General features: G+C 32.5%; 1 protein-coding gene across 1 annotated transcript in view; it reads left to right on the top strand.

The window, feature by feature from the left end:
- The first annotated feature begins 326 nt into the window (after positions 1 to 326).
- The window catches only part of LOC107191882 (collagen alpha-2(IX) chain-like), an 81,160-nt gene continuing 66,909 nt past the window's right edge, over positions 327 to 14,577 (top strand). The window contains exons 1-2 of the mRNA XM_015581024.1: positions 327 to 347; positions 970 to 1,041. Coding sequence (XP_015436510.1) covers positions 327 to 347; positions 970 to 1,041 — 93 coding nt within the window. The remainder of the gene's footprint in view (positions 348 to 969; positions 1,042 to 14,577) is intronic.

Raw genomic sequence — 14,577 nt, 5'->3', positions numbered from 1 at the left:
CTTTTATCATCCCCATGCACTCCAAGTGTTAATAATTCCACTTTGGAATATTCTGTATTACTTCTTACATACCCCTACACATAAAGTATATCCACGAAAAATACACCAATAACTTTAATTTTTTTAGTAATTGTTATTTCTCAGTGGTGTAAGAAATTAACAAAGATGTTTTAGGTGTAATTTATCAAGCTCCACTTTCCAAAGGAAAAGTTCCATTTAATGGCTCTTGCTATTCTTATTGACAATTGATGAGTATCATCGACATGATATAGTTATTATAAAATAAAACTATTGTCGGAATTGATACCGACAGAAAGATATCACGAATGATAGTTGTGGAGTACCAGGTAATTGAAAGCTGCCACCACTTTCTTAATCAGACTCTATTACTTTCAATAACATTATAATAATTTAATATAAAGGAATGAATTACTCGTTAGTGTATCTAACGTCGATACAACGCAAATTACCCTCATTTTTCAACACACACATATATATATAGTAAATTTTATTCATTTCTAACACCTTTCTATATGCTAACCAGCATTACATTAACTTTAATATAAAACACTACAATAAAATGTGCCACGAAAATATCGTAGGTATATGTGCTTATTTTATAATCTAGTAACTCTTACATAACAATGAATATATGTTGCAATATAAAAACATAATATTCGAACTTTACCGTATAAAACTGTACAAATTTGTACTTACAGCAAGAAAACCTGATATTATTATGTAACATCGAGTAATTTTAATTTAAGGCCATCGGAAGAATTTACGCCGTTTTGTTGTGTTTTAAAAATGAAAGTGATGATTCTTCGACCAGTGAAGTTTTGAAATCTGTGACCATTGCGTTCCGTCGTAAACCACCCAAGAAACGAAGGAGATACGAGACTCGTGAAGGAAAATATGAATTGTGTTTACCGTGCTATCGTGTACTATTTTTTGATTGTTTATTTAAAGGGTCTACTGCAAACCTTGAAGCTCTATTCTGGACATCCAGCGGATTTGGTAAAATGCACGGAGGATTTCAATGTGAGTATTCTTCCAATTTTAAAAATCTTTCATAGAAAGAGCTCGTAGACATAGTTGTCACGTAGTTGCAAATTACCTTTGTTTGTGATAAGATTAAAGACTACGTAATTATTTTTCGATTACTCGTTATTTTTCTGAGATACGTTTTTTCAATAATTAAAAATAAAGTAAGTCGTATTAAAAATATTCGAATGTTTCCAATATACGGATAAGAAAATGAAGTGTTAAATAACTAATTGTCGCTCTGCTCTTAATTCTTGATTCTTCCCTATGTCTACATAAATTTCAGATGGGGGCACTGCTTATTATAAGGTCCTTTGATACGTTCTTTGATCAGTCTTTCTTTTAATATGAATCAAAAGTTTATCTGTTCATATCATATGATCACGTGAAGTAACTTTTTTCTTCAGTATATGTATGTAAATATAAATATTTTTAATATTTCTGAATTTATTGTAAGTTGATGATTCGTGTGTATCAACGTTTTAGAATTAATTAAAATATTTATTTATTCAATGTCATTTCTAATCTTCTAATGACATATTTTAATTGATCTGATACCTGTTAATCTCTTAAGAGTTAAAGATACAGAAGATAATAATAATTATTAACGTACACCCCACTTGATTGCTATATACTCTCGTTTAAACGGTGCTGCTATATAACGAACTGTCCACGAAGACGTTAGATAAATCGCTCTGCATACATTTCTTTTCTGCAATTTGCATGCATTAGCCCGTGCAGGGGATTATCTAGTCAAATAATTATTGTCGAAAAAAAAAGAAGGGGGAAAAATTACCTAAAAATTGCGGTGAATTGTCGAGGCCCCCCGATAGGTCACCGAAAGCCAATGGGATGGCCCCGAGGGGGCAGCGTTGCACCACGAATGGATCCCGGTGAGTCAGCAACGATAAATCGAGCGATTTATGAAGCGGCACGGGCAACGGACCGTTCTCGAGGAATAATGTCGTTGTATTGATGTGCGTATGCACAGGTTAGACAGGGACGCAGCAAGATGAGCACGATCATCTTCGAGCAGTTCTTAATGAATATTTGATAGAAATCAATTAGGATGAATAAACAACCGACATCCTTTGCATTCTTATGCTTTAGTTAATAGAAATCAAAGAGAATCAACCGAGTTCTTTGGACTTTTATACTTTAGTTATTAGAAGTTAATAGAAATCAATGAGTATCCATAAATATTCGACATCTCCTGGATTCTTATTCTGGAATTACATCATTCTACATACATAATTGTCACTTAACAATATTATGGATTATTAGGGCGTTCTACAGGTATTTTTTATTGTGCTTTATTTTTTTTAATTTTTACATTGCATTAAAAATTAAACTCGGAAAAGATACTAGCAATCTAGAATAGGAAATTAAAAGTTACCAGTATACATTCTTTAAATAATAATTAAACAGTTGAATTTAAAGGCGTACACTACCTTGTAGGCTTAAAGAAAAGGTGAATTCAACATTTTTTTTTTAGGTAGTTATTAAGTATATTATTGGAATCTTTTTAAGGGATAGTAGGCAACATTTTAATATTATTTCCGTATGTTAGTTATTATTTAAACTTACAAAATGGTGGAATTACACGACACTGTGTGCCGTTATGTCTGACATTATTTTGTCAGTTGACTCCCAGTTGATCTTTGAAACTATTTATCCTATTATCTTCAAATCTGAACACATTATTCTTATAAAATTGTCTACAATGTAACGTACATTTTATATATAATTTTAATTTGTTGAATTTTTGTAAATTTTCAAATTTTATGTTTTTTATTTGAAAAATATAGTTTCTTTATAAAGCTGTCATTTTCTTATTGTTTTAATTTATTCAAAGATCATAAGATGTATTATAGATAATTTTATAAGGAATAATGTATCCAAATTTGACTAATCGGATGAATAGTTTCAGTGATCTGCTGGGTGTCAGCTGACAATGTCCTGCCAGGAATGACAATAGACATTGTTGTATAACTTCGTCATATTATAATTTTAAATAATATCTAATGCATGAAAATAAAGTTAACCTGTTTCCTAACATTTGTTAAAGAAGTTCCACTATTTTATTTAATAATTCCCTGATAAAAAAATTTCAAGCTTATTATTTTTTTAGGCCTCAAGTAACACTCAATAATAACTAATGAAAGCATAATTTAATTTCAATTTTTGATACAATACATTCACATGAACTGGAGGCATTCTTGAAGTAACACAGATTCGCTTCAAAAATAATTGTTATTTCCGTTCGAAACTGAAAATAGGTACTAATACGATTATTATTAGTTAACGTGAAATGCACTGTCGGTTGTATTATATATCAGTCACAAATGATCGTTAATACGTACTCCCGTTTGTAACATTCCATAGATACATTCGTGCTAGAAAATTATTGATATTGTTCGGGTTTGAATTATTAAGCCAAAACCGAATTTCATTTTCAATAATGCACATATGTAATGCTACTAATGTAAATCCTACCGTCTACGGTGATATTATAAATTTTTTTAACGAGCCACAATAACATTACACCGAATGTTAATCGCGAACACGTCAATGGAAATGTCGAGAGAACGAATACGCGTGGAAAAAAAATATATGTTCGCGGATCGAACAAAGACGTGCGATTGACACTTTCTACTCGTCGATTTATTTAATTTGTCAACGTCAGTTAAGCCGAGCTCGAAGTGTCGGTGGCTGGATCGGCGGGAGGGCATCTTCAATCAAAATATGACGAAAGCGAGGCTCGACACGGCCCCATTTTAACCGTAATTAATTTCGGCATAGATTCGTATCACGCCGATAATTCCGTTCCGATTACGGCCGGCGATCTCGTAGGGAACGCGTTTCACGTCCGCGAAATAATTATTCGACCGTCCGCCAAAACACCGGACCGTATTTATGGAAGCGATAATGCCCATCGCAAATATTTAACTGTAAATATTTAACTCGCGAATGCTCCAGCATAAATGAATGAGTTAAAATAAATAAATAAGTCGTTTATACCGACGCTGATCTCGAGGCCAATGCGTACATTGTGAAATCGCCTTGTACATTGTCGAAAATAAAAGTTCGAATCGGAACAACGTCATTTCGTGTATTTTTATTTATTTTTGCACAAGAAATCTGTTCATTATCAGCTGATAATTAGCTTACCCTGTATAATTAGCTTAGCAGCTCTTGTGAAACAAATTTTGGAACGATAATACCTGGCTGATTAATAATTCTCTATAAATGCAATATTTCCGTTAAAAATTGGTTTTAGTACTTCGATATATATATAATAAATTATATAACGTAATAAATGATAAATAATACTTTATTTAAACAGCATGTAATATACAATATTATATTTACATAGTTACTGCTTTTAGTGCTAAAACCTGTTTCCTCGCATCATAATTTCTTGATGCTTTCACCCCGAGCGATCGCGAAACAGAATTAAGCCCAGGCACTTCTCAATAAGTTACATTCGAAAAACACAACTTCTATTTAAAACTAATGAATCATTCACGATATTATAATTCCATTTAACACATTAAAATATTTTTTCAAAAATGAATATATGACACGCTAATAAATATATAGTTGCGTTAATACTAATTCGTATTAATAATAATGATTTTTGCTCCTTTTCTGAAGTGGTATATGTTGACCTCTTTTTTATTTCGAAGTATTCAGCGTTCTGCATTGTACCCTATTTATGAATTCTAAAACATCAATAATAATAGTTATAATAAAAACAATGAATTGTTATTGAACGTAAAAATATATCAATTAATATAAATTTTTGAGAATTCTATTATATGTTTAATAAAAGAATAATACGAATAAAATTATAGTACAATCGTAAAGGCAGAAAATATTAATAACTTTTACTCATATTACATTCATTTTCCATCGTAGAAAGTTTTTTGAAATATTCGTGGCGAATAGGGTGCATGCATGGCAATAAACTCATCATATCGTTATTTGTATTTAGCTGACTTAATAGATTTTGAGTTTGTATATTACACCGGCAATAATATTATTATACTGAAAGTTTTTGGTCTTCCCTGTTTTGCGGTTAAAATTTAGTCATTTAAATTCCACATTTTCTTCCATTAACATTTTACATAACATTTTACATGACACATCCCTTTAAAATTTCATCGAGCAAATCATGAACCAATTTATAATTTCACCGTCAGCGTTATGCAATTCCATGTAATAGTCAAACTTTTGTGGACTCATTCATGAGAATATTGTACCTACTGTACTGACTTTAATTATAAATATAAAAAGACGTTATTATAAATATAAGGAAGCCCTCTATCTCTAGCTGAAACAAGCTGAAACTTATTTTTGTTTTTTCAAAATAGGACTTATACCACTTTAAAAAGAAAACAGCTTATTTAACACTTCGACTGCCACAGTGGAAATGGCCGTACGTAGCCAGACACACTTTACCTCGTTTTTTTAAGTCATAAATCGTCGAAAATATATGCGTATAGTTAACAGAGACTGTTGGTCTTGTTTTAAGTTATACTGCGATCTTAAATGTACGCATAAATTTTATAACAATATTTAGATAATCCAGCTTCTTTGCAATGCACGTGTCACCCATATTTGGATGACGTGGCAGTCAAAGTGTTAAGGAAGCATTCAAGTGTCTGTACATCTAGTAACTGTAACGTTTAAATAACTGAAAACCAATCTGTCAGCTTTGGGAAGCATCTCTACCGAAATAAAAAGTGCATGTCGATAAATAATCTCGACCAAACGATGTGTACGCAAGTCACGTTCGTCACGTAGGTATAGAACACGATCACGTGGCGATATATGCCGTGCAAAAATTCCACACCGAAGATCGATTAAAAGTTACTCTAAAATACGTCATCCATTACTTACGAGCTACGAATAAAAAATATGACGAGATGGTACGTGATATACAAGATATATTACAAAACGTAAACTGTAATTGATCCACGTTATCTATAATGAAGAAATTGTAATATTTAAATTATTTAAATTTAAGGAATAAATTCAATACTTCGTTTCAAGTATTTGATATAATTTAAATGAATTTGTTAATTTTTATATTCATTTATTTATTAACGAAGAATGTAGTATACTGTTAAAAGTCTTAATAGATATAATGAAGTGTTAGATTTTCCAAACGTTCGATTATAACTGTTTGTTATTTTAATTAACTAAAAATTACGGTCAAAAATTACCGAGATGTGAAAAACCAAGTCAAATATTTATTTTCTGGTAGTGTAAATAAGGGAAGTATTTGTAAAAGAAGAAACAGAGGGAAATGCAGGAAAATGTTATTTCGAGGAGTGTTACCACGTAATGTAATTATTTCCTCCATGTCAAACAGAAGCGTTAATGGAATAAGTATTAAGAAGATAATTAATATTACATGCATACATACAATTACCCTTATTTCCCACTGAAGTCTTTTATAGTTAATTTATTTGTTCGAAAACCGTTCTTATCCGTTTGATCTTTGTATTTTAATTTTGTTATACCTGACAGAAAAATTTCATATATTTTCCATGAAAAATGTGAAAGATAATGTGTACATTTCAACCGTTTTTTACAAAACGTAATAAAAAAGACTACAATGTTTTGTTATCTTTTTATGCCAGAGAAGTTTACGTCAAAGTATCGTACGAGAAACATGAAAATAAATTTTCCACTCCGCCTGTCATAGATTCTACAACTTTTGAACTCACGAGGTAATTGTTAAAAACAGTCTTGAAGAAATTAACGGTCTCAATGACACAGCAACTACTTAATCATACGATGCCATGTTGTACATAATTACTTGATTTCAAGTGTACTGGAGTGATGTTAAGAAAAAGTAAAAGCTTCTACAGTTAATAATCTCTTTTACTTATATCCACGATATTATTTTAAAAATCATACACTGTACACATAACTTTGCAAGAATTACGTACGTAGATTCAACATATACGCATCTATACCTCACTCGCCATATCTGTAGGACTTACCATGAGAATGATCAAACTGTTAGAGCGACAGTACGAAAATATTGTGTTTTGTTTTTTATTTTTCCATAGAAATAAAGTCGCAATATAAAGATTTTTACACGGGATCATTTTTAATTAAAAACTGTCCACTAAAAACACACAAAAAGGGTTAAGCATAGCGTAGGTAATTATAAACAATACAGTTAAAATCGTAAAACTGTTTAATTTATGTAGATAACTCTAATAATTTGATGATCCATTTTACTGAAGGATTGTACCGAAGTGTTTTGATGGAGTTGACAATTCGTACCAAAATACAGATTGCTCTATTAACACAAGGTGCAAAAAGTCTATGTTTTCAAAGGAGGGAGAGCTTACTGGAAGAACAGCCCGAAAAATGACATAATGTGAAACTTCAAAGGGATGGGAACAAAGGAAGCAAGATTAAAACTGTTCAGTCGACTCTTCCGCAACGAGATAGAAAGAGGACGAAGGTTTCGCTTGATCGGCACTCCTCTGTCGAGAACTCGAGAAAATATATATGATTCTTCGCGAAATGCTCCCCCTTCAGGGAGTGCAAAGAGTTGTTTCTAGTTTTGTCCGAGTAATTCGATTTCCATTAAACGATTTCACTCGACTGTGTACGCCGTGATCCCTTTGGGAGTCGAACTACAAACAAAAAGGATCGTCGAGAATGCGAAAAAGAACGAAAACTCCAAACGGAAGTTTGAATAACGTTGAAAGAAGAGGTATAACGCGAAATTACAAGGGGAACTATTTGACGGATAAGTTAGATTATTCATATGTGAGTAGAAGTGAAGCACAAATACCATGAAAATATTCGAGATAACATTTTGTGATACTAAATAGAAAGGTTTATTAGTGGTTTTATTTAAATTATTGTTTTAACATATTTAAATAAAACATACACAGTTCAATTCAGTAACATTGAAATATATTGATAGTACATCCTAGAAATATATAACTTTAACTATTTAGCTTTAATTGTCAGCATCTTATATTCCATATATGTGCATTAGCAAGGACCTGTATACTGTCATCTTAGAAAGCTCCATTAAAATCGAAGTCGGACAATTGGTATCCTTCTCTTATAAACGATAATCGAATTAAGAATTACGTGTCGTTTGATCTTTATATACCGAAAATACTGATGTGAAATTAATTCACAAATTTCTCTGGTAAGATATTATAATTAAAAATTAAAGTCTGAGTTTGGGTGAAATTGATTGGAACAGTCCAAGAAGGGTAAAAATAAAAGGCAATTTTCACAGGATATTTCAAGTAATAACGTAATAACATGAAAATGTTATAGAAAATTTATACCCTCTCTTAATATGGAAATCTTAAATATTCCTTGAAACTACATGCTATCTACATGAAAAATAATCTAATTCTTTTAGAAATTGAAATGAGGAAAGTAAGAATAGAATTGGAATGAGAATTAGATTTAGAAATGGAGGATTTGTAATAATTAATAGATTCCTACTTAACAATTAAGTAGTGTATTATAAATTACATTTTCTTTATATTTATATTATCCATGTAGATAGAAATAATTAAACAATCATGTTCAGTTTTAGTACAATTCATGAACCGAGACAGACGTTTTTCCACTGACTCCTGCATTTATAAATTCCATGTTTATCAAATGAAATATCGTTTTTGAATTCTAATCAGTAGTTGAATATGTTTGGAAAATGTACAATTTCATTATATTTAAATTCATTTAATAGTGTGAAACTTCTTTTTAAAATAGTATCGTATCGAAATACGTTATTCCAATAAAATTTTACATAAGCTGCATTGTTTTCTTGCTTTCATATAAAATTTTCCACTTTAGAGATAACGAGTCTCATTTCTACGCGCCGCGAATAACTGTTCCCTACATTTGTGTTATCAGTGAAAGCTATTTCCAAGTACAAACAGTGGAATAAATATTCCCCACCAATGCAGCCGAAACAACAGTGATACAGTCACAACAAGAAAAAAACAATCAAAAAAAGCGTTTCCTATATTACGTGACCAATGAAAGTAATTATATACCGTGAGAACGAAACGTATTAAATTGCTGTTTTATAGATCAACGTGTCTGATCGCCGAGTTTCACGATGGTGTCTCATCGTCAATCTGCTGAACGAACTCTGCGTTAATTACGGGCCTTGATGCGGCTGAAATTATGACTTATGATTCGATGTCTAAGCTGCAAATAGCGTGGCCTTTGAAACGTTAATCACACGATCCACCGTAAACTTTACTCAATCTGCTTCTCAATTACGTAAAGACCCTATCCTGAATCATAGTGAAGACACATACACAGTGACTGGAACGAGCTTTCCGCAGAAACGAGTTTCATATAACTGTAAAAACGTTGTTACTTAATGATGAATAAGGAAGCATGCGGCGTAATTAGTGGTATAAGCTGAAACGAGGTAACTCTACACGTCACAATGAATAGAATGAGTACAGTGAAGTTTGTATGCTATGAAACTTTCTATACGAGAGAATTATATATTCGTAACTTTCATAGTTCAAGTTAAATAATTGTTTTGTGTTCAATTTTCTAACGCCAGTGTTAAGAACGGTGTATTAATTATTTAAACATCAATATAGTGTGGACAGTAGGCCATTATATTATTCCAGATGCTAGAATAGTGAATGTGGGAATAATTAAAGTAGAATTTATAAAATTCTAAAAATATAGTTCTCCAGAGCAGTTGCAATTGTCCAAGTAATACGTAAATTATCTACATATCCGTAAAGATAAGTCGATAAGTTTGAAATGGTATTTAATTGAAAAGGTGAATAATTCAACTTTAGAATTGAAAAAAAAGGAACATTATACTTCCAGTGTAATAATGAAAATGTTATATTTCATAAAACATTGAACTAAGAACATTTTTGGCAAAATAAAAGAGGCTTTAAAAAATATTTCTGTCAGGAAAGGGGACAAGCGTTCGTTACAGTGAAAAAGAATGGAAATAATTGGGAAATAAAATGTATTAAATGTCCCTATAATTCGCGATACTACCATAAAATTGATAAAAAGGACGCTTGATGTGATTTCCTGCACGTAATCCGTAAACAAGAACGTAACCTGGATAAAGCTGTTCCACAAAGGCAGTCGAATCAAACGAAAACTGGAATTAAGTGGAATCCAAATTCCAGGAAACTCGAATTCTCGAGACTTCAATGTATTGCACTTTAACAGCGGATGGTATACAAGCGCCGCTCAATAATTGCACAACCGGAGCAGATTTAACGATCGTGTCTCCCGTGCACCTGAAAAAGCTTGGCTCTCGATGCATCGCCCAGTTTTTCGGGCGACGGTATAACAACCAGAAAAAAGGAAACGCCGAAAGTGTCGTTTAATTTAAAACGACTCCAGTGATCGATAGGTACGCATAAGGTCGAAGTACAGGATGATCGACGTCTATTAGTAGTTTTATGTATTTTTAAGGTGGCACAATCGACCACCTACCAGAATAAACGCAGACATTCTCAATAATTGAGCAAAGAATAATGAAATCCTCTTCTGACAATCGTGAACGATGGAAATTATAATGGTACAATCGTTTTGAATAGTATATCGATATTATTAAAAGGATTCTGCTATAACTATTATATTATATTCATTACATAATTATTATACTGAATTTAAGCAGGTCAAGACACTTTTATTTTTGACAAAAATTTACATAACTATTTATAAAATTCATTTATGAATTTGTTTTAAGTGTTCATTCTTTAATGCACGCAGAGGAAATGGCCCAATTTAATTGAGATTAATTCTGTAATTTAATTAAATTCAGTCGTTTTATTTTTGTTTACATAATGGATTTTATTGTTTGTTGTATGCGAAATCGTACCTTGAAATGAGTAGAGTACACTGTGTAGTTTTAAAACAAAAAAAGAATCTATTTCATGAGCAACGACTTAATACATAATCGAGTAAAAAACTTTTGCTTAACAGGCGTTTGTATGAAACTTCGTTGCATCTATTTAATTATGTGCGACATGTTCAATGTATGTAATAATTACATTGTAATTATATATTAAACTATGTAGTAAAATACGTCGTATTGTCATATTAACGATGATTATTATACTTGTGTAATCTATTATGATTCCATCAATGATGCATTGGAATAATCTCGTACCTACATCACAGAGAGTAATGAATACGTTTCATGAATGTATAATTCAGAATCCAGGTCAAAATTGTGAAACTGAAGGGCCTTGGAAAAGAATGTAGCATATAATTCTTGTAGATTAGTGTTTTTTTAGAGGAGTCCTTAAACTTTGAAGACAAAAATATAAAGAATACTTTATAAAAACATCGTTAGACTATTCAGAATTTTTACCTGCTTCCTTAGATTCGTATCTACGCGAATAATTATTGCAATGCTATCAATTGGAACATTTTCTTCTGTTTCAATTGTTCATTGACAATTCTGGCATTATTCATCACAAAGCTAAACTGTTATGACTTTAATAATACCAGATAGATATGCAAGCTTGTGGTATATAAACAGTTTTACTGTAACTGTAACAGCTTTTTTTTATTTGAACACAAAAGAACTCTCAATGCGAGTTATATGGCTTTACTATATACATTACATATGTATGTACAATATTCAGAGAAACATAAGGATTTCGATAGAGTAAGATATTGCATTGTTTAAATTTGTATATTACATTTTTTTTTAAAGTGATATACATATGAAAACGCTACAATTTTTCACTGACTGAGTAGTGACCTTATATGTATTTAGTGATAGAAACAGTTGACATTTTCTTAGTTTTTTAATTAGTTTCAATCTTTGAGTGTTGAACGAGAGCCGAACTATGTGGTTCAAATCTTGTTTTTCATAGTTGCAGTTGCACTTAGTTTCATTTATAATGCCTACATGTGACAGTGAAGCAACGAAATTATAACGATCGGATCTACAACGAATAATAGTTACACTAACTTCACGTGTAAGGCCTGTATTTACGAACCAAAGCTCGCTGTTGCTTTCATAATAAAATTGGAAATACTCTTTGCCTTTTGTTCGACTTTGTTCTTCAATTAATTTTTTGGTGTCTGAATCGCATTTATGTTTGAATGATTCCCTAAAGCCAATAAAGGGAATAGATACAGAGTTATTTGTTTGTATTACAATTGCTACTTTCGCTAAAAAGTCGAAGGTTTCGTTACCCTATATGCCTATATTGTGATGGTGTCCAGTACTGTCCAGAACAGTTCTACAGGGTGTCCCAAAATAGCTTCGACTCGCATGATTTGAAACAACTTTTTCCTTAACGAAAATGTTATTCGCGGGTCTGCCGACCGAGCTCTGATTGGTCGGGGTTTTTCGTTAATATCTCGTTAACAAAGCCTCGTATACCCATTTTTACTAAGGAAAAAATTATTTGAAATCATCTCAGAAACCCCTCATTGCGGTGGCAGAGCTATTCTGGGACACCCAGTATATTATTGCTGTTTGCATATTTCTGCATGAAATAGTTGTAAACTATAATAGTCTTGCGCAAATCATATTCCAAAGTCGAATTGTTACTTTCGACCCTACTATCCTATAACACAAAAGTAGCTTCGTATTTATTTCAGTTCAATCCATTGAATCCTGTGCTTTTTCACCTACCCAGCTGAATGTTTGTCAAACACGGTCTTGCACATTACTCAGCTCAGCTCATCGCCGCATTTTTCATTTCACAATTCAGTCGTTTTGACGTATCATCCGGCCATTGTTAGCTGTCCGAGGGCAATTCTCGTAACTTCCTCCACGGTATCTTACTTTTTTTTTGTATTTTGCAGGAAAGGAGTGTCTGTCGAAAATAGTAGTATGTTAGACGCGAGCAATACAGCGTGGCGAATACAAAAATTGCGAGATTCACGCGGCTAAGCCGTGGGAGCACGTACAGCGATAAAACGCAAAGCTCCGGAAAAGAATCGTAAAGGCATTTCCAATAAAATTTCCGGGGAGGAAGTGCGATTTCATTTCTGTCGAAATCGATCCCCGAAATCGTCGCGCTTCGCCTTCAATATTCATTTCGTCCCGTAATCGTGACACTTCGATGAATTTTTTACTCTGCAGCGAAATAGTTTTCACCAGGAAGAATTTGAACGGTGCTCACCGGAAACTATAAAAGAGCAGATTTGTGTGAAATTTAAATTTCGTCTGACGTTTATTGACAACTGATACTATTTTTAATGTGATATAAAACTATTATAGTACCGTACAATGTATATTTGAAGATTTCGAAAAACAATAATATTCTTTGGGTTATGGATAGTTATATACAGATAGTAAGAGTAATCGAGGTCTACTATATTAGAAATTAAAATTGGATTAATTGAAGAACCTCTCCATTTAAAAAATATTACTTTTTATGTATTGGACGTATTTTTCTGTATATATGTATAAAATGCAAGGCATTCGTCTTTATAAAATAAGAGACTTCTGTAATTTCGTTCAAGGTCATTCAAGGTCATTTATTGCTGTTCGAACCTTACCTTTGTTGAGCATCTCCAAGATTACTTCTTTGGAGTGTTTCGTCGTGGCGATCTTAAACGTCGTTAGTTATGTGGTATTTGTGTAAGTTTTAAACGGTAATAAATGACCTTAAATGACCTTGAAAAACCAACATATTATCAATGTATTCGTCAATGTATTCGTTATGGAATGGACTACACGTCTACCTAAACGAAACTATATATGTCCATGTAAAAAAATAGAGATCACCTTGAAATCTCAGAGGTATGTCCGCTTAGATAAGATTTGTGACCATCATAAGATATTTTCGCCTCGAAACGAAGTAAGCTTTGCTTGAAACATTTTTCGGAATAACGAATAGTTCGGAAGATAATTGCGTGTAAATGTTCAAATGGGACGCCCTGTGTAAAAGGCACCCTATAAAAATATTGTTTCCCACCGACCTAATAATTACTATCTTATGCTTTTGTGGTACCGTGTCCCGTAACAATTATACTTTACGAGGATTCATCGCGTAATGATATAATAACACGACAAAACTAAGACGCAGACGAAACGTAGACGCGGAAAAACTTGTCGAGTGACAACAAGCTTCTTAACAGCGTACACATTTTCAGCTTCATTTCTTTTCATCCTCAAGATCGTTTCCTCTTGACTTCGTCGACTTACGAGTTTTCCTTCCTTCACGGGCGGTCTTCACCGTCTCTACTCGACACAAGTAAAAGAACGAAAGAAAAAACAACAAGTCTACGAGGAAAATAGCGTAAAAAAAAGTGTATACATAGATGAAAATAAAGGGAGAGAAAATGGAGCAGATAAGAGGGAAGAGGACAGCGCAGAGGTGGAAGAGCAAACGTGGGCTAAGAGGGAAAAGGGCAGGACGAAAGGAAGGAAGAGAGAGGGGAATGAAGGAGAAATAAAAAGGAAAAGTGAAGGACCGAGGAAGAGAAGGAAGAGTTATGATTGTGGCCGAGTTCTCATCCTCGAGAAGCCTCGGAAGACTTTTGATGACACAGGACACG

This window comes from Dufourea novaeangliae, unplaced genomic scaffold (genome assembly GCF_001272555.1).
Source record: "Dufourea novaeangliae isolate 0120121106 unplaced genomic scaffold, ASM127255v1 scaffold248, whole genome shotgun sequence".
Taxonomy (NCBI): domain Eukaryota; kingdom Metazoa; phylum Arthropoda; class Insecta; order Hymenoptera; family Halictidae; genus Dufourea; species Dufourea novaeangliae.
This window is presented reverse-complemented; position numbering and strand designations above follow the sequence as displayed.